The sequence below is a fragment of the Castor canadensis genome, chromosome 10 (genome assembly GCF_047511655.1).
Source record: "Castor canadensis chromosome 10, mCasCan1.hap1v2, whole genome shotgun sequence".
NCBI lineage: Eukaryota > Metazoa > Chordata > Mammalia > Rodentia > Castoridae > Castor > Castor canadensis.
Genome location: NC_133395.1, coordinates 122,429,489 through 122,451,281, shown reverse-complemented (window position 1 = coordinate 122,451,281; position 21,793 = coordinate 122,429,489). Strand labels below are relative to the sequence as shown.

Genomic DNA, 21,793 nt, shown 5'->3' with positions numbered 1-21,793 from the left:
GTGGGACGATCCGGTGGACCGCGGGGCGATCCCGGGGAGGGCGGGGGACGCGGAGAGGAGGGACGCACGGGCGGGGGGAGAAGCAGGGGGAAGGAGGAGGGGGAGGCTGCGCTCCCGAGCGAGCCAGGGGCTGCAAGGCGGAGACAGCCAGGCCGAGGGTGTCCGCCCAGGCGACCCGCCCTCCCAGCCGCGGGGCGGGCGGACGGACAGACAGACGGACAGCGCTGCGTGCAGAAGGCGCCCGGCCATGTTCAGCCGGAGCTCTCGGAAAAGACTCTCCAGCCGCTCGGTGAGTGTCCCCGACCCGAGCGGGGCCGCTCGCGGGGTCCCTCCCGTCGGCCGCCCGCACCCAGCCCCCCTCCGCCCAGCGGCCGCGCACCTGTGGCCCCAGGTAAGCCGGCCCCGCGGGCGGGCGGGTGCGGATCAGGGGCGCCAGGGCGCTCGAGGGTTCTGAGCCCGGTCCCCAGGCCGGGCGACAGTGCCACGAGGAACCGTGGCCCTGAATGTCACAGTCCGGGGCACCCCGGGAAGCACCCTTTCCTAGCCTCTTCCCTTATGGCAAATCGGAACCCCAGCATCCGAGCGACCAGTGTCTGAAGCCCTAGTCTAGAACCCGACTTTAGGGCTGTCTTTTGGGGTGTCCTCTGCTGCCGCCTTTCTGGGCGGACGTCCGATGGTCCCTTGTGGGTTGACTCCAGGGAACAGAAAGGTCTGGCTTTTGTTTCTTAGAAACCCGTGGCCAAGGTATCTGGGGGCAGACAAAGCCCCAGTCAAGGCCATTTCTTGGTAGTTTGGTGCACACGTTGGAGACAGCCCACCTGGGTCCACACACCCTTCCCCAGCCAGGAGACCACCCCTGAGGCACCTAGCAGCACCCTGCTCCAAGTCCCCCACATCAGAGAGGAACAGTAGAGTCAAATCACACGAGGTGGGGTCGGCGGAGGGGGGGACACGAGTAGGGGCTTTGCAGGGAGTCCCGTGGTGGAGACATGTCTGTGTTGTCTTTTTGTTTTGAAGTTGACCGGACTGGGACGGATAGAGAGAGGCCAGCCATGTAACGCCTGCGGTGACCAGTGCCCTGGGTTTGCCTTGCATAAATGGAGGTAGGCTGCCTTAAACGCGCCACACTATAGGAAGAAAAGGAAATAAATAAAATTCCCCCTTTAAACTCGGACGTATAAGTCACATGGAAAGAATGCAGAGGCTGTTCCTTTAAGAACGGGGCTACATCTGCTACAAATATTGAAGGTGGTGGCCAGACAGTGAAGGATGCAGGCGAGCTGGGCTCAGCCTGCCTTTCCCTGATGTGAGAGATGTGATGTGCACCTCACTGAGTGTCTAGGTAACTCAACCCCAAACAATTCAACCTGGGCATGGCAGTGTTACCAAGTGCCACAGTGCAACGTGTACAGGAGGATCCCCTGGACTGGCTGGTGTTTTCAATTCAGCCGCTGGAACTCTGGGTCCCAACCACAAATCCACCACTGCCCGCCTGTGCTGTGTCAACCCTCTTCGGTGGCCAGATGTTTCTTATTAATGTGCCTTGAATGTTGACTTCCAGGCAGCCTCAGCCTGGATTGGAATGATTTTGTTTGGGCGTCCTGGGATCTGGGTGCCCTCCCAGTACATCTGGCTGTTGGGGCTCTGGATAGGAAAAGTTGGGGTGCAGGCATACAGACTCTGTTTGGTGAAGTCATAAGAAAAGGGAGAATCCTTCTTGGATAGAAGACTGTGGTCCAATGCCGTTCTCTCTTGCGTTACCATGTCTCACTCACGCGCCCCTTTGAAGTGCGCTGTGTCTGAACAACTAGGGAGAAAAGTGACCTGTGACTTTCCCCTCTCTTTGTGCATCTCTACTTTCTTCCAACTCTAATATGTGCGGGGCACCCAGTTAAAGGAAATTTCCAGCCAGGTCCTTCAGAAATGAAGTGCTTTTGTTCCTGCCTCAGATGGGTCTGGCAGCTTCTCTGCCTTTGTTTCAGGGCACTGAGCACAACAGGCCTTATGGCTCCCCAGCATTTAATAACTTGTTTCTCAGAGTCAAGGCAGGCCAACCTTATAAATATGTAATTGACAGACATAGGCAGCCATCAGTAGTGCCAACATTGTAGCCCAAATAGGTGTATTCTGGATGGGGCCCTTGTGTGCCCCCAAGTGTGAAGGTGGGCCATATGTGGACATAGGTAAACCAAATCCAGTATATCAGAGAACAGCTCAGGGGTTCCCGAAGCCTGTCAGGTAATGGCATGGTGTGTGTGTAGCTTGGCTCCTCTCTTCCCCAGCTGTGTGACCTCTGACTTGTCAGTCCTATCTTTCCCTAGTTCTCAGTTGGCCTGGTTGTTAATTGGAAATAAGAAGATCCCTTACAGCGGGGATTAAATAAGATCTTGAAAACATTGTTTGCTCAGGTCCATAATAATAATTCACTAATATCCCTTGTTATTTTCAGCTTCCCCACAACCACTGCCTAGGAGGAGACATTAACAGGCCTACCTGAGGATGCTAGGCATCCAGTGTTACTTTAGGCCTCCATGATCACTGCTTCTTGGAGAACTTTGAGTCATTTGAAGCCAGCAGATTTGTGATGGGAAGACAAGGGTTTTATTTTCAGCCCATCATGGACCTTTTCCTTTGGAAAGAGACCTTTTCATTGAGCCTAGACGGGTTTTTATGCTGAAGCAATTTCCCTACCAGCAGCAAAAAGGCTTCTCTTTGTGCCATGAATAGGGTTTTTATGGTGTTTCCACCCAATGACTGCAGGAAATAGCTCCTTGCTATTGCCCCTCCTTTTCCCCGTGGGCATACTTTTGGGTGACCTTTTGGATGACCATTTCTGGATTTCTAGCACAGTGTTCTTTTTTGGCAATTTGAAATCCCCATTACCCTCCTCTGACTGGGGAGACCATGAGCCCCTGGGAGAGACTTGTGCCCATGTAGGACCAAGGCTGGCCTGACAGAGGCTGGAAGCCTACCTTTGGTCTGATCCAAGAAGAGTAGAAGTCCTCTTTCCCCACATACAAAGGAACCCTAAGGTCTCCCCTCATTGGCCTTGGCCACTGCAGTTTCTCCTTAACTGGCCTCTCTGCCTCCACCCTGGTCTCCCTCCAGCATGTTCTTAAGAACAGGACAGAACTGTGTTAGTTCTCCCAGCATGAAGGCCCTGAGTTCTAGGAAGGAAACACACTGTAAACAAATGTCCCTTCCCTCTGGCTTAGCGTGGAGACCCTGAGCTTTGACGTTTAGGCAGAACTGGGCTGGCATCTGTTCTGGCTTTGGCTCCCTGGGGGACCTTGCCCAAATGATTTAGGCTCCCTAAGTTTCATTTTCTTCACCTGTCAATCTGGGATTTCTGCACTGAACAAATGTTTGAGCGCCTGTCCTGTGCCAGGCACTCTGCTTGTGCTAGAGATTTGTCAAAGAATAGTCAAGACAGGACTGTCGCCCTCATTGCACAAATAATTGCGTTTTAGATAAGCTGGTCAGAAAGGACTCTCTGAGGAGGTGACATTTGAGCAGAAACCTAAATGAAGTGAGGCAGGAGGACCCTGCTGATTCAAGCTGGTACAGAACCAGCAGCATCCCATCTCCAGGGAGCTTGTTAAGAGTGTACAGCCTCAGGCCCCGCCCAGACCCACTGGATTAGAACCTGGACTCCAACAAGATCCCTGGCTGACTGGTGCACACTTTAAGATGGAGAGACACTGAGTTAAAACACATAGCACTGTGTATGGCAGAGAGACACTGAGTTAAAACACGTAGCACTGTGTATGGCAAATTGCTATTCCACTTGGGATTTCCCCGGGAGGGATAGGGAGAGATGCCAAGGCCTTGTCAAAGTCTGTTCTGTTGTTGGGGGGTTTCCCAAGGGACTTAGGCTCTCATTTTTGTTGTCACGCATACCTTTAGAGGCATCAATTGTGGAGATTTTTAGGATTCCTTTGAAAACAAAACACACAAGGGTTTAAGGTGTCTTGGAGAACAGAGGGCTATGATTTTCAGCAAGGTTTTTCTCTCCCACTTAGTGTAGAGCAGCTGGGACCCAAAGGTGGCCTCTGCTCTCTACAGGACACCTAGCCCAGGGGAAACATCACCCCACAGTGGCCTAGCAGAAGCTCCGAAGCTGTCAGGCTGTAGAGAGAGGCTGACAGCCTCATTAGGCTCATTAAGAGTATGATGAAGACAGCTTCACGTGCTGTGGCCAGATCAAACTCATTAATAACTGGGCACTTACCGTATCTGCTATAGGGTGGCTGTCTAAGCTAGGCCAATTGTGCTGGCTTGTTTGCACCCAAGTTTGAGCAGGGAAAGAAAAACAGCCATTGGTACAGTTAGGTTTGCTCTGTTCATGCCCAGGAGCTGATAATAATAATAATTAATAATAATAATAATAATAATTCCAATACAAAATTGCAGAACAACAACAGTGGAAAAAGTCCCGACATCTGCAATAACAGGGCAGGCGGACTCTGTTGGACATCTGGATCCCATATATAACACGTGTTTTTTTATGTAGTTCTCACCACACCTTGTTAGATAAATATAAGAGTCTTCCTGGTGAGGAAACTGAGGCTCCCAACTGTACATGATGTAGCCAAAGTCAGCAGGCTGTGGGGAATGATGCTAAGATATAGCTCATTGCCTTGTGATTTACCTACTGGCTCTTGTGGCTCACTGTAAGGCAATAGTCTCAAACCAGAGGCCCTGGGGACAATGTAGCCAGCAGACTCTTTTGGTTTGTATTTGTATTAACATACATTAATAGTACAAGGGGATTTCATTGTGATAACCCTGTAGGTATGTACTGTATACATTAAACACGTTCACCCACTTTGTTATATTCCCTTGAGTCCCTCCTTCTTCTCTCTCAGATGATTTTTTTTTGTGTGTTATTTTGTTAGTTGATATTCACAATGCAAGGGGGTTTGTTGTAGTCATCCATAGATATGTGTAGCATGTGTGGGACAAGTTCACCCCTCCATTAGCTTCCCTTAGCTCCCCTACCTCCCCAACTCTGCAGATGGGTTTAGTTTGACCTGCACAGAAGAGTAAATAAGGATACTTTTTTCTAGTATTAAGTCCAGGTTTCTATCTTTTTTCGAACACCGTGAAGATGTGGTGACATCAGGCTGACTTTCCTATATGCTAGTAACTGGCATGACATTCGAGTCATGTCAAGATGACGTGACATTGGGTCACAAAGTACACATTTCCAGGTAGTTCAAAGGCTGCTTGAACTGTCCTGGACCTGTCAGGTACTAGAAATGACTGGAGTTTTCAAATCCTGAGTGAGCATTCTCATCTAGGTGAGTAAAGATTTAAAAATAGTAAGCTGCTTTCTTTAGTTTGTTTTCCAGGTAGGGTCTTGACCAGCCTTGGACCAAATTCTACTTACCTCTACTTCCCAAGTAGTCTTACACCACCACACTTGGCTTGGTTTTTGAGATAGGATCTCACAATTTTTTTTTTTCCTGGACTGGCCTCTAACCTCAATCCTCCCATCTTTACCTCCTGAATAGTAGAACTAGCTGCCATTTTTAAAGCATTGATAAATCTAGACAAGCGTTTTACATCTTTTCTATCATTCAGGACACCTCTTTGAGATTGGGTATGACTATTCGTACCCATTTTAGTAGTTAAGGAAACTGAGTGTCAGACAGGTAAAGCAACTTATCCAAGGTTGCACAGCCATGCTAGTCAATGAGATTCCAAACCTGTCTGACTTAAAAAAAAAATCTTTATTCTGGACCAAAACTTCCCAAATTTTATTTGCATATGAATTACTGAGAGATCCTGCTTTGCTAACAAGATCTACATTGATACTGATACTTCTGGTCTAGGGACCCCACATTGAGTGGTAAGTGTGTGAACCAGGCTGAAGAACTGTGGCCTCCTGGCCACATCTGATCCTCCAGCTCTCTGTGGTTCATGAGTCAAGATAGTTGCTTACATGTTTAAAGAGCTGTGGGAGAAATAAAACAAGAATAATATTTCATGACATGTGAAAAGTATATGAAATTCAAACTTCAGTGCCCATGCATGAAGTATTACTGACCAAATTCAGGCCCATTTGTTGACATCTTAACTGTCACTCTTTCCTGTGACAGCAGCTGAGTAGGGGCTGCAGCATGTATAGCCCTAAGTATTTAGTTCCTGGCTCTTTTTAGGAGATGTATGGCCACCACCCCTGGTCCACACCACCATCCAGGGGAATATGCCAATAGTCTCATAGTGTAGAATAAAGAAGTCTCAGAATCTTTTTTGTACCAGGACTACAGGACCCACCCCCTCCAACCTTGGTGAGAATGGTGGTAAAATCAAAATAAATGAAGAACCAGGGGATGCACCAAAGTTATTTCCAAAAGGCATGTGAAAAGATGCTTGCAAGGCCAGATCAATGAACTTCCAGAGGCTTCTAAGCCCCTTGTAATCCTTTTAACGTTTTGCTGATAAATGTAGATTCAACTTGAGCATTAAAAGGCGGGCTTTTGGAGCAGCCTCCTGGAGTCCCACTTTCATGAACAGCTGACATGGGCAGCCCAGAGCCGGGCTGGCTTTGTAAGGTCCTTCTAATTATACCAAGCAGTCATCTCCGACAATAGCCGCCTTTCCAGGCACATGCTTTGGCCGAGTCCTGGTTGCTCCATTGGCAATGAGAGCTGGCTGCGCCTGTCTCTTGCAAAGCGTCTTTGCAGAGTTGCCCTGGTGAGTCTGTGGATCGATGGCTGGGGCCCTAATTTGGGATGATGCTGGCCTGGTTACCTTTAGTATTTTCTGCTTTGGCTAAGGAGTGGTTTTCCACTGATTGTTCTGCTTGGAGAGGAAAAGCAACTCTGTTCTCAGTCAAGTGAATGTGCCAAGAAATGGGAAAACAAGGAAAGTGAGAGAAAGAAAGAGACGAGGAAAAGGAGGAGAGAGAGAGAGAGAGAGAGAGAGAGAGAGGGAGAGAGGCAGGTTTATGCCTAGAATCTTTAAAGCAGGGAAAGGTATTTAGCAGCTAAAAAGGTCACTTGTTGGCATTTGATAATATGCCTGGCTTTTCTTTTGAAAAATATCAGTTTATCCCAATAGAGCTACATTATTCTCTCTGATTTTGGTGTTCTGAAAGTTACTAAAATCAGACTGAGGGTGTGGCTCGAGTGGTAGAGCGGTTTCCTAGCAAGTGCAAGACCCTGAGTTTAAACCCCAGTACCATCAAAGAACCAAAAGACATTAAGATCACACAGACACGTACTCATATAAAGCACACATATCATAGATGAGAAAACACTTCTTCCCTATGACTTTTAGAGCAGGGATTGGGAAACCAGACTAGGAGACAGTTTGCCTGCTACCTGTTTTGTGCCTGCTAGTTAAGAGTATTTTCTGTATTTTTAAATAGTTGGAAAAGATCAAAAGAACATTTTGCAGTGCATAAAAATTATATGAAATTTCCTTTTGAAAAGTTCACAAATGCATGTTATTGGAACATAGCCACACCCATTCCATTCATTTGGTCATTGATGACAGCTTTTGTGATGACAGAGGTGAACAGTTGAGACAACCCTTCCAGCCCACAGAATTGCATGGGTTTACTTGCTGGCCCTGTAAAAAGTCAGGTTGTTGACTCTTAAGCTAGAGAATATGTTGTTTATGGCTTGGTATTTATTTCCTCAGATTTATTGAAATTATTTTTTTATTAACCTTACTTTATACAAAATACGCCTTCTACATATTGTTTTTTATCGTTTGCTTTTTTTCTTTTTGTCCTTAGATATACTTTTTGGACATCTTAACATATCAGGATATAAAAAGCAGAAAGGTCTAATAAATTTATTAGCTTTTAGAATCCATTGTTTAGATTATTATAGAGTCAAAAATTTCTCTGTTCATGACCACTTTGGATGTTTTCCATAGTTTCTTATTGTATACTATAAAACCATTGCTTTTCTTATGCTATATCAGGACTGTGTCTATCCAGTTTTATGTTTTTGTGTCATAATTGGAATTGCTATGTTAGAGGAGACAAACCTATACAATTTTAAGAGCTGTTGTCAAATCATACTCCAAAAAGATGATGTCAATTTCCACCCTCACTCCTTTAAAATTCCAAGTGTGTTTCTGTGCCCTTTGGGCTGTGACATTGAAACATCTCAGCTTGTGCAGCAACCTGGTAATTAATTCTTGTTTAATCGCACTGAGTGACAATTTGTGCCCAATGAATAGTGAGAAAACACAGAGCGTTGAAGTCAGTCTTCATTTTTTCGAAATAAATTTTATTTGTCTTCAATACTGAATGTGAAACCCACATTCTTTTGAAAGGTTATCCCTCGCCCTGATGCCTCTGAAGTTTATTGTTGGTGGGAGGAAAGAAAACCTAATCAGTTTGTTATTTTGTGGTCTCTTGGTTCAAAAAGCTCCAAGGTTATCCTTTAACTCTGCCATTAATGGGTACCCCAGAGGCATTTCCCTATGGAGAGAGGGAGCCTTCTTACTGGGAATGATGGCCAGACCCTCGGCTTTTTGAGATCAAAGGGTTTCTATCTGCCTGTGATGGGCCAGTCATAGGGGACAATCTCTGGGGAGCAGTGTGTATTTCCAGTCAGTGTCATAAAAACTTCTGTGAGGCTGCTAAGGGCTCATATGGGAAGGTTTTAGAGATAGATTGTTGGGATGCAGTCTTGGCTCTGTCTCTTGATGGCTGAATGTCATTGGGAAAATGACTTGACCCGTTCTGTGCCTTGGTTTTTCCATCAGTAAAATGGGAGTAGTGTGGCTTGTCTGGTGAGGGCGTTGTGAGGATAAAATGAGGTGATGCTTGTAGCATGCCTTGCTCTGTATATGGCCTCATCTTACCATGTGTTTTGATTTTAAGAGTGTTCAATGGAAACAGGACTGGATAAGGAGCAAGCAGCTCTGGGTACGAGGCTCTAGAAATTATATGATGGATTCCTCGCCATGAGTTGAAGCCTTCCACTGGAGAGGTGAGAGTGATGATTCTGGTTTCACAGGCTAAGCTCAGAAGGGACAGTGTGGAGGTCCCCCCTTTTGTGGGGTCTCAGTGGTACTAATGGAATGACACTTCCCAGTGAAATACTAGATTCATACTGCATGCCACACCTTCACTAAAGGGTCACTACAGTCAAGTAAAATGGAGCTGGAATTGGACCCTACCCCTTCATAATCTCTGCCTAAGGGAAATTAGTATGCATAAAATGTTTTTAAAAACTACAGGAGGAAGATAGCTTTCAAACTCTGCCCATGGGGTCAGTAGACAAAAAGGGTATTGTTTGGCTCCTGTGTCCTGCCAGCAGGACCTTGCGAACTCAGGTCTATGAGGAGAATTATGCGAGTTGGAATACTTAATCTGTTTCACCCTGGTCTGCTTAATGAATTTTTGTGGCTCTTGTACCTTGCTACACATCTCCACTCAAGGCTCACAAGTTCTAAAGCCAAAGCTCCCTGTTCTGAGGCATGAGAAACAAGGATGCTTATACAGTATTTCACCCTGAGCTCACCTCCTGGAAACTCCTGAGATTGCTAGATCTGGACTGTGTGTATATGTTATTAGTGTTGCTCAGGATTTGACTGTTGAATTCATTTGTAATGTTTGAGATTTTGTATAAAAATAGATTTGGACTGTCTCTGGGAAATTGAAAATATCTGGCAACCCTGTACTTACATTTCTTCTTTCCTTTTAGATGGGACATGTGCGTTCAACTTTGTCACAGTCCTTACCTTCCCTTTTAGTTTCATACCTTGCCTGTCTTGCTCATTTATGTTACTGGCTGACCACAGAAGACATCTGATTTTGTGACTATCAATGTAAAAGAAACCACTGAGTGAATCTGAATGAGGGGAAGGGTGATATGAATGGTAGACTGGACAAAAGTACTGCCTGGCAGGGACAGCTGTGCAGAGAAAGTCATCTAAGTGGCAAAGTCCTCCCTGTCTGGGAGATGCTGTGGGGAAAGAGCTAACATTGGGGAGGCCCTGCTGTGTGCTTGGCTTCTTGTATGCATCGCTTCCTGTCATACTCAAAACAGATTTAAGACATGTCTCTGATCTACTTTTTTACATATGAGGAAATAAGAGTGTTGAGGTAACCAGGTAACAAGCCCTAGTTCACATAGGTAATGGATTCAGAACTTGAAACCATATCTTTGGAGCTTGAGATGACAAGTTCTTCACCAGCAGAGCATTTAGCTCAGGCATTTTCACTGTCTGGGTCTTGATATGGAACTGTACCTTGGGTGAAAAACAGTCTGTGTTCTCAGTGGCCTGGGCATGGATATGACTCATGTCTGCAATGAACATAGTATCTGAAGAACTCTGAGCTAGTTAGTGTATTTAGGGCTGGGATCTTAAAGATGAAACTCCTATCAAACCAAAGAGTATAACGTTGAGCTCATCCAGGGGATCTGAAAGGCATCACCTTGTGAGAAATGGAATCAAGTACAACTTGGAATCCAGTTCTATAGGAGCTGACATGTAGTTTTCAGTCAGATCTATCTAGGTGAAAGGGAGGCTCCATTCAGCTTGGTAGTAGGTTTGGAGTTCAACTACACAGGATGGGGAGGTTGATAAAGGTGGGCGGTGGACTTCAATGTCTTTTGCATAGTGTTTCCTGGAGGGATCAGCCAGGAAGGGAGTTCAAAACTGAAGTCAGAAGGCATAAAAATGAGTAACATGGTCATTATCCAGTCTTCCGACCTGTGCTTGTAAATGGGCGCTTCCTGACATTCTGGTGATGTGGGTGTTGAGTTGGCAAAACAGACACAAGCACATGTGGCCTCTACAAGGCATTTAATGAGGGTGTTATTTGATTTTATGTTTGGTAAACTACTTGGTGATGCAGAATCTGCTTTTCCAATTCCTAGGAACTGGCTCATTATTTGTATATAACACCCCGAGTACACGTTCCAACTTTGAGTGCTAAGGAATTAGGCCTCAGGGGGACTTATTAAAAGAATGCAGGTGTTTTCTTTCTTCAATGACTCTATGAAATTACTCCAGTCATATAATTTTTCAAAGTCCTTTGTTCTACAGTCCGGCACCCAGGAGGCCTCCTCCTAATTTGCATCCTTAATGACTTGGCCTTTGGAGCTTCTCCAGTGACTTATTGAGTTGTTTAGGAATGACAGCTCTTTTCATCCTTATGAAACCCCAAATTTGGAGGCAATAGATGACTGGGGAATGGAATATTAGTAGCCATGGGGAAGGAAACACCAATGCTTCTTGGGTTCTGAGGGTAGAGTAACATAATACATGTGCCCAACTACTAGGGATTTTGGGATAATATAAATTAATTCTAAATCCTAGCAACAAAATCTTCCTTTTAAGGAAGATTTCTCATTTTAAATTAATTTTGACAATTTTGGATAAAAAAGGTGCAATGTAGACAATCAGAGAATTCAGCAAAGTCAAGTGACTTATGAAAAAAAAAAAGGACTCTCTCTCCCAAAGATGAGTGCTCTTAGCATGAAGGTATGATTTTCTTCTAGTCTGTTTTCTTTACATATACTTTCACATAATTGTATTAGTTTCCTAAGCTGCTGAAACAAATGACTATAAATTATCTGGCTTAAAATAACAGCAACTTATCTTCTCACAGTTCTGGAGATTAGAAGTTCAAAATCAAGGTGTCAGGAGTATTGGTTCCCTTTGGAGGCCCAGTGGGCAAATCTGTTTCTTGCCTTCCTCTTAGCTTCTAGTGGCTCCTGGAAGCCCGTGGTGTTCTTGGCTTATGGATTCATCACTCCCTTCTCTGCCCCTGTGTGTTTTGTCTTTCTTTGAAAGGACTTATCATTGAATTTAGGTCCACCCTATTCCAGGATGATCTCATCTCAAGATCCTTAATTATATCTGCAAAGTACCTTTCTCAAATAAGATCATATTTAGAGGTTCTAGGTAGATATATCTTGCGTGGGGGCAGGGGTGTCACTGAATTCAACCCAATATAATTGTTATGGTAATAAGGCTTGTGCAGGTGGGGGCAGGGGGGAGAAATAAACCAAGCCTTGTATGCACATATGAATAATAAAAGAAAAAAAAAAAAAAAAAAAGGCTTGTGCAGTCTCATTTCTTAGGCATTGTGTCCAACAACAGCTTTCAAAACATGTTATTTATAAAACCATAGGAGCACAGAATGGGTGGGCAATGACTTTGGGTCAAATTTGTGAGGAATATACTTTATTTGACTTCTAGGAACAAGTAAGTGCTTGCAACAGGAAGAGATTGTCCAAACTAGTGTCATGGATAGAATTTGTTATGGAACTTGCAACCCATATCGATGAGTTAGTTCAGCCATCTAACTCAGTTGACCTCCAGGTCACCCTGCAAAGTCCATTTGTCTTCTTTGAGTGTTGTTGGGCCTTGCCAGGGGAATGTATGGGAAGTGAACTGGTAGTGTGTGAACAGTTATTTATAGAAAGAGTTTTTGGCTCTCGGGCCTTTTAATTAAGGCCACATAACTGATTCACTTTCAAAGGGAAAACAGACTTTCTTAGGAAAGGAAATTTCTAATGATCCTAGAAATGGGTTCTATCAGCACAACATGCTCAACCCTCACCCATAAAAAAATAAGAAAAAGTAGAATGTTAGTGATCCCTCCCAACTCTGATTTCTTTTCCATCCAGTGTGAAGGGATCTAGACCTGCCAAAATAAGTGATCTAAAATAAAATGAAAACAAATTATAATTTCATCATCATGTTAACTATCATTAATTGAGTATTTACAGTGTATCAGGAATATTATTCTCTAAGTACATTGCTTATAGCTATGATGTAATTCTTGAAATTATTCATGAGACAGACACCATTATGCACCCTGTTTCATGAGGAAACTCAGGTGCTGAGAGGTTAAGTTCTTCTCTGTGTGACTTGATCATACAACTTGTTGGTATTAAAACTAAAGTTAGATCATGGACTCTGACTGCAGACTTCAGACACTTAACACCCATACCCTATGCCTAGTTCTAGAGGGTTTGCATAGACTCTAAAACCAGTGGTGTTCCTGCTTGAATATTCATGTGAGTCACCTGTCACCCTTAGAGTGTCCTATTTATTAGGTCTCATTTGGGAATTGGAAGTTTCCCAGGTGCTGGTCTAGGAATGGAGTTAGAGACTCCATTGGTCTCAATGTTGATCTCAACCATTGCCCAACCCTGCAGGACTTGACAGTCATGTTGGGGAGGCCAGAAAAACAGATGAACACACATAGCCTAAATGATTTAAATAACTGTTTAGTCCAGCAGTCTCAACATTCTTCTTACACAGTCGTTAGATTGCTATTAAACAGTAGGTATTGGTAAGATGGCTTTTATTCATGCCTCCTCCTCCTTTCCTATCACTTAGAGATTATGGAGTTTAACACAGTGATCTTCAGGATCTTTTCTCTGATGGACAGTGGAGTCAGCCAAGGTGGGCATCTCTATGAAAATGACTAAAGATTAATGCGGGTAGCAAAATGCACTTAAGGCCACGGAAGTCAAAGTAATACAGAACCGGATCTGAAACAGAGACCCTGGTGACAGACCAGAACTCTTCAAAATTGCATCCAAATCATGGTGGGCGCAGGGAGCAGTGGTAGATAACAGGGATGGTTTCTAAAAGCAGTGGAGAAATGATTCAATAAGTATTGCTAAGGGCATACAACCAGCTTTCTGTATGGAATGAAAAGAGATGAATCCAAAACCTTAAAAGTTTTATATTTTATTATGTGTGAATTCTTTTTACAAAATTGGAAAGTAGTAGGCATATCTAAGTGCAAATATTTGCTCTCCTTTCTTTCCCTTCCTTTCCTTCTAGCCATAGTGACACCTTGCTGTTTCTAGACAGCAGGCACCTTCCCACCTCAGGGCATTTGTGCCTGCTGCACTGTTCCCCCAACACACACACACATACACACACACGATATCCACTTGGTTTGCTTCCACATTGCCTGCCAGGTCTCTCCTCCAATGGCTTTTCTTCCATCCTAAAATAACACTCCAGCCATTCACTCCCTATCCTGTCCTTTCTTTCATGTTTTTCTTCACATTTACTATGATCCGACATTCTTAATGAATTATGTGTTTTGCATTCTGCCTTAGGATTAATTTAGCTGGTGAAAACATTTCACCATTGAGGATCTTTTCCATGTCTCCTTTGTTAAAATTCTCTACCACGCAGGGAAATACCTGGTTCCTAGAAAAAGAGTGATCAAATTTATTGACTGAATGAGTAAACAGATAGGAGGCATGAAATCCAGAAGTCATAAAGGAGATGGATTATTTTCACATGAATAATTCAGAAATTGTCAGAAGCCAAAAGACAAATTGAGAAAATTATCTCAAGCACCTGTGGTATACCTACAGAGGCATAATTTTTTAAAATAGGAAAACAGCTCTAACTAATAACAAAAAATGAACATGAAACAACTTATTAGGAAAATGGGCAAAGGGTCTCAGCAGGTAGATGTGTGAGAAGATCTATTTGTTTTCTTAATAAAGATATCACCACTTCTATTGTGGCTATTTATTTGCAAGTCCAATCTAAATAGCTAGTAGTATTTTCATGTAGTATGGTAAACGCTATGTTCAATGAGTTATGCCACTGCTTTTTCTAGAAAAACTTAAGAGTATTATGCATTTGCTCATGTTGGGATTAAGTTTGGCTTATTTCTGTCAAGAAGATATAAAAACCTCCTAGGTTCCTCAAGAGTTTGGAATTGCCTATGGATATAAAAAAAATTGATAATTGCGGTTGTGTGACCTGAGATGTGACAAGCATCACAGCCTCAGTGCCTCACCTCTGCATCTAGAGACTCATGCATTGGGAAGTACTCATGTATTTCCCATTGTGGACTTGGGAGTGGGGCCAAACATGTTAAGCATTCGGTAGCCTGTGACAGTGCTACCACAGTGAGACAGCTGTACCCCAAATGCCAATGGTAGCCCCTGCCTGAGAAAAGCAGAGAAAGTGTTGCAAGCTGCAGATGCCTGTGGGAAGAAGGCAGTACACAGCAGAGGGTTGGAAACCTGCTCAACTTCTCTGGACCTCAGTTTCTCTCATCTGTAAATTCAGAGAGACTGAAGAAACGAGAAGGGTCCATTGTGATTAACACATGGTGATAACCTTGTTGGGTTTCACCATTGAAATAGCCAGTCAAGAGGGTTTTAGTAAAAAGAAATTCTAGAGAACAGAAGTTCTTCACTCAGCAACCCTCCACCCCCAGCAACCACAAACGTACCTCCTTGGTAAGACAGCTGGTTAGTGGGTCCCTCTCCAGGGCTCTTGCTCTTTGGATACCTCCCAGTGTGTCGTAGAGTTACTATTTACCAAGAGTGAGGAATGCTTTTTCCTAAACCTATATGTACTGGTTTTACCTGCTTCTGTAATTATGTAAGTCACCTTCATCCGCCCATGAAATAGGAGTGTAAAAAGAAAACGAGATTGCTATTTCTGTGAAACTAAGCTGAATGCTTACAAGTGACTCAAAAAAGAAAGAAAGAAAGAAAAACAAACCACCAACAGTTAAATTAGGTTTTAGGCAAAACAACTATAAAAGGTTAGGAATGAAGCAATTGTAGAAGGATTTAGATCTTTTTGAGAGCATCTTTAAGTTTTGATACTTCTCTAAAGAAAATTAAACAAAACAAAAAGCAAACCCTGAATTGGAAATGGAAAAGTATGCACTTATAGGCATATTTTGTCTGTAAAGCCATATACAAAGCCCCTCCCCAGTATAAGATAAATATATAGTTATATCTTCTCAGAAAAAATTTAGTTTTAAGATATATATCCATATGTAGTGATTCTTTAATGTGACAGTTTTTGCTAGTTGTCCCTTCATTCCTTGGTTATTTCTTCCTTAGAAATATAACCTTCCAGTTATTATCTGGCATATAACCTGAGAATGAAGACAATATTTCCCAGGCCTCATTTCTCTCTCTCCTAAGGGTTGCCATTTAATTAAGTTCTAGCTAAAGAGATATAAGTAAAAGTAACAGATACAACTTGTAGGATGTCCTGACCACTGGGATGTGGACATGAAAGTACACTGAATAATAAGGCAAAAGCCCTGTGTTGAGAAAAGTAGACAGAGGGCCCATGTCTCTGATAACCATAGAGCACCAGAATAGCCTTCATCTTCACGAGTCCAGTCTCTATTTAAGTGACAAGAAGTGAATTTTTCTCTTGTTTAAGCCACTGTGATTTTGGGTTTCCAGTTGAATTTCATCCTAACTGGATTTTAAAAAATCAACGTATCAACTACAGGTGTTGATTTTTTTGACAAAGACTGTTATACCAGGTTCTGCCTTAGGGTCAAGAATTTAATTTGCTTGCTGCAGCAGCTTTGCTGGAACTGTCTTTTCTAATAATAGGCCCTACACTGTCTTCTTAGTGGTTGAAAATCCAAAATCATTCTTTTAATTTTCGAAGGACTGGCTAAGAACAAATGTCTTATTGCAGAATGTACTGTTTTGAGTTTGGATGACTTCATCTGAAACCTTGACTTTCCCAAAGTTACTAGAGGAAATTTAATAAATTTGGGTATAATAGGTATTAAAAAAGAAAATGTTTTCCCATACTCAACTCGTCTATGAATCTGTACCTTTATCTGTTGAGGAATAACCTGGAACTTTTCAGGAATGTCATCACACAGCACTGCTTGTACCATCTGAGAAAGCACATATGCTGTTTTGGAATGCATTTAGGGCTGCTTATTTTAGGATTAAAGGGTATAGAATGAAGGAATACGATTAATCCCTTTGATAGCCCCTATCGTGTTACAGACAGACTGAGCGGTGGGACCAAGTTCACATTACATATGTGGAGAAGTATGCCACAGTGCTACTGTATGTGAACGTGGGCGAGGGGAAACCCTATCGCCTTTGTGTGCGCACAACACGACTTGTGCCTTTTAACCTCTTAACTTAACAATCACCATCCCAAAACTTTCCTTGCTGAAAAGTCTCCCTTGCTGGTTGTGTCCCAAGATAATTTTGTGTGAAAGTCTTTAAGCTTTATCTTTCTGATGGTTTTAATGGACCAGCTTTCTCAAATTATCTGAGGAGAGTGTTAAATTGGCAATAAATGTCTGAGAAAAAATTTGACAACATTTTGGGGTCAAGTTTTCACAAGGAGAACATGTTAGGAATCTGACTTACAAGATTTATGAAGAGTTACAATACCCTTATGTTACTATGACCTCCCATACCATGAAATGTAATAACAAAGGCCAGCATAAATTTATATATTTCAACATAGTTACATATCCCTCCTTAATGTATCTAAATATATGTACATGTATATATTCATACCCAGGTCAGTATGTGTGTGTATACATACATGTGTTTTTTAGCACAAGTAGTTGTAAGCCTTCTTTTTTATTTAACAGGAGATCTTGGAGCAATTTTGATAGCAGTATACATAAATATGCTTAATTAAGATCTTAGAAAAGACCATCTAATATCCCCTTAGGTAGCTATACTATAATAATTTATTCTCATCAGTTTTCCTCTCATGGTCATTCTGGATGTCTTAAGTGTCTGGTTAGTGCAAGTGCTGCTTCACAAGTCATTCCTGGATATGTATCATCATTGCTCCAAAGAGTGAAAAATGTCTATAGAACAAACTCCTAGAAGGTGAACTGCTGAATTTTAATTAGGTGACTTTTTCTAAATGGAAAAAAATTGTTTTCCAAAGATGTATAAGCCTGTCAATTTGTACAAGGGTAGACTATTGGCTAACTTTAAATGGTTAAGCACTTAATGTCAACAAATCATTAAAGGCTTCCTAAAATGAGAACCTTTAGATAATTTTCTGCCGATAAAGTCTATATGAGAACATGGCTTACCATCCTTATATAGGCAGGGACCAGTGTGCTGTCGATTATGCACGTAGCTGCAGACTTTAGGTGGATCAGATGTGACTTTGTTCTGCTACAGGTTGGGTGGAGTGAGGGAGAGAGCTGGGATTCAGGTACTGATCTGTCCTAATTTTTTCTATCTCATATCTGGGTCTTGATTAACACATCTGTGAAAACTCAAGGGGTTAAATGGAGTAGGTAAGAAAACCTCCTTTCCTTGTTCTTCCCATCGTACTCTTTAAAAATGTTTCTTCTTATTAAATATTGAAACTGGTTTGAAAATCAGAGGTTCAATGTACCTGGAAGCATTGTGCCTGTGTCCTTGTCATTGTGCCTTGTCCTGCCTCCACCATATCACTAATCTAGACCACCATGAATTCTCACCTGAGCAACTGACCTCCAAACTGTCCTCTCCACACCACCATCTCCCACTAAACCACCCTCCACACAGAAGTCAGATACGAAGAAGAAACACAGAATAATTAGCTCTATGAAATATTGAGCAGATACAAAACATTGATAAAATATGTATGAAGCAGAAACAATAGTTGTACAATATACACCCATCAGCCTATCACCTGGCTTTAGGAAAAAGACCTTGTTGTTATCTTTTCTGATTGCATCCTCTTCCCTCCCTTAGGGTCCCACTCTTTTAAATTACATATTTATTATGCCTTTGCTTAATAGTTTTGCCAAAAGTATGTCTCCCTAACAGAATTTTATTTGGTTCCTCATGTGTTCTTTTGGAACACATGTAAGAGCTTCTGGGAGCATGTACCCAGAGGTGGATTTTCAAGGCTATGATGTGTGCGATGCTTAATCTTCATTGTCAGGTTGGCTGGATTGAGAGATGCTGAGGGGATTAGTAAACCACATCTCTTGGTTTGTCTGTAAGGATGTTTCCAGAGATAATTAGATCATGAGGCTCTGACCTAATGAATAGTTTAATCTCTTGAGGATTCATAATGTGATTGGGAGGTGATGAAGGGTAAAAGGTGGGGCCTATTGGAGAAAGCAGACATGTCCTTGAGGGCTATGTCTTGACCTGGTCTCTTTCTGTATCCATTTCTCTACTTCCTGGCCACCACGATAGGAGTTTCTCTACTCTGCCCCACCCTCTTTGCCGTGATAGACGGACACCTCTCTGAAACTGTGAGCCAAAGTATATCTTCTTCCATTAAGTTGTTTTTTGTCAGGTTTTTGGTCATAGCAGTGGAAAGGTAACTAATACAGAAAATTGGTACTGAGAGTGGGGTCATTGTTGTGATTGAACCTGACCAGGGGGTTGTTAAGCCTGGTTGGTGGCAGGAATTTGGAAAAGTTTGGAGGTGCAGTCTAGAAGGTCTATAAAGCAGAGCATAATGAATAGTTCTGGCACGAATAATAGAAATGTGGGCAGTGAAGGCAGGCTCATGAAGTTTCAGAGAACAAGGACCCCATTGGGAATTGGACTAGAGACCACTCATATTATACTCAAAGAATTTGTGTTTTGTCTATGTCCTGAGAGTTTGAATGAGGCTGCATTTAAAGGTAATGGAATGATTAATTCCTGGAAATTTCAAGATAGCATAGTATTCAGGCTGTGACATAGATATTGCTGGCTGCTTTAGCTACTTTTTTAGTGAGAAACAGGAACAAATGCAGGGAAGAAAGACTTGAAAAACTTGCAGCCTGATCAGAAAAGTCTTTGAAAAATTGAGGCATGGTTTCTGAAGAGATTAATGCCATTAAAAATTCACCTACTTTGCAGTAGGAAAACAGGGAAGATGCGTTGAGAACATCTTAGGAATTGGTCAGACTCCACCCATTGTAGCCTTAGGGTCTGAAAGTAAACTCATTTGAAAGATTTTCCCTTGAGAAGAGGGCACCTCCAGTGTGCCCTGCTAGGAAGGAATGCCTGGGAACTTGGTTCCCCAGGGTTTGCTCAGCCACTCAGGCTCACAGAAAGCTGCTTCAACTGTGAGCTAAGGTGGTCCAGCTACTTTAGCTGTGGTCATTGTGGCAACAGACCTTCATGTGGTCCATGTGATGTTAGTTTTGCAGGCATGCAGAATGCAAGAGTTATGGGATCATTGAGGTTTCCACCCAGATTTCAAAGGAAAGCCTGGGAAGCCAACCTATATATGGTAGAGTCTGCATCCCTGTAGGCAGCTGAGAGGGTGATGTGTAAAGCTGTAAGGATGAAGCCTAAGCTGCAATGGAGACCCAAGGATGTCAGAGATGTAAGGAATATGGAATGTCTGCTGAGGAAAGCCATACACAGAGTGGAGCCAGCCTAAAGAGAGACCATATGGGCTGCAAATGGTGAGGGAATAGGGGCAGGGCTGCCTAATCCCATTGGAGCTGACATCATGACAACTTGTATGTTGGATGCCTGACATTGATCTTCAGGATTTAGTGTTTTGGTCTTGCTTTGGTACCATTCCTATTTTCTATGCCCCAATTAATCACTTTGGAAACGAGAATGTTTACTCCATGGCATCGTTATTGAAAGTATGTAACTGCTTTTTGATTCTATAGGAACTCACAACTATAAGTTTGCCTGGAATCTTAAAGAAGACCTTGAACTTGGATTTTGAACAATGTTGGAACTGTTAAAATTTGGAGACTCATGGAGATGGAGTGAATGCATTTTGCATTATGACATGGCCAGGGTTATGGCCTAAAGTGATGTGTTAGGGTTTCAAGTTCACAAGACATTATGCTGGTTAATCTTCCTTGTCAACTTGACTGGATTAAGAGGTGTTTAGGGGATTTGTAAAGCACAGCTCTGGGTGTGTATACAAGGGTGTTTCCAGAGATGATTACATCACGAGGGTTCTGACCTATCAGATGGATTAATCTGCAATGGATTCAGATACAATAGCATTATTGGGAGATAGTTGGTGAAAGGCAAAAGATTGGACCTAGCTGGAAGAAGTAGATCACAGAAGACAGAAGACAAGTTTTGGGGGGGCTATATCTTGCCCTGGCCTCTTCCTGTATCTTCTCTCTCTCTCTCTCTCTCTCTCTTTCTGTGCTTCCTGTCTGCCATGAGGTGAACAGCTGTCCTCTGCCACATGCTCCTGCTACTATGATGTTCTGCCTAAGCATGGGGAGAAATGACCATGGGCTGAGTCCTCTAAAACCGTGAGGCAAAATAAATCTTTCCTCCTTTAACTTGTTTGTGTCAGGTTGTTTTTGTCATAGTGATGGGAAAATTAACCACAGTTGTGTGTGTCTGTGACTTCACTGGTAAAGATGCATATCCGTTTATGCACCTATTAGCAGGTAATATTCTGTTCAGTCCTCATCCTTAGCCACGTTTAGTTTTGTCACATCTTTGCTCAGTCTTTTGTACCTGTGGTTTCTTTTGCCTGGAATGTCCTTTCCCCATTCTAGTACTAGTTTCCCCTGTCATCCTCCATCTCTCAGGTTAAATGTCACCTTCTCAGAATGCTCTCAGACCATAAGTTCCAGAGGGCTGGGTCCATGTTTCTTTGGTTCACCACTTTGATCTTTAGAACCTAGAACTGTGCTGGCACATGATAGGTGCTCAGGACATAGTTGGTGAAATGAATAAGTGGTTGTGGGTTAAGTGCCCTCTGAAGTCCTCTGGACCAGTGAAATGCAATGAGGATGTGAAAAGTTAAAGGAAACTTGCTCCATGTGTGCCTCTGGCTTCAAGGCAGTTCCATGGTGAAGTTGCTATCTGAAGCCTTCTTTGAAGGAATGTAAATGATGGAACAGAATGTTCCAATACCAGACAGCACTGGACGCTAAAATTGATGTGTAGATGAAATAAATGAGTCCATAGATCATAAGTAAGCAGGAGTCTCTGAAGAAAGGATGGGAGTAGGGATGCCTTTGGAGTATGGAATTAACCCATATTCCAGCCAGCATCATATGAAAAAAAAATAAAGTTAAGTGAACCCAGATGGGAGGCCTGGGGATTTTACTCGAGTGTCTAGATTCTCATTGTGG

At 42.8% G+C, this 21,793-nt stretch overlaps 1 protein-coding gene across 2 annotated transcripts in view; it reads left to right on the top strand.

Moving 5' to 3' along the window:
• Positions 1-185: 185 nt before the first annotated feature.
• Positions 186-21,793, top strand: part of Prickle2 (prickle planar cell polarity protein 2) — a 321,900-nt gene continuing 300,292 nt past the window's right edge. Inside the window, exons 1-2 of one of the 2 annotated variants that reach the window (XM_074044137.1) lie at positions 186-289; positions 1,018-1,103. In XM_074044137.1, coding sequence (XP_073900238.1) covers positions 248-289; positions 1,018-1,103 — 128 coding nt within the window. In that variant the 5' untranslated portion in view covers positions 186-247. Of the gene's footprint in view, positions 392-1,017; positions 1,104-21,793 lie in introns of both variants that reach the window. The other variant, XM_074044136.1, reaches the window with a different exon arrangement.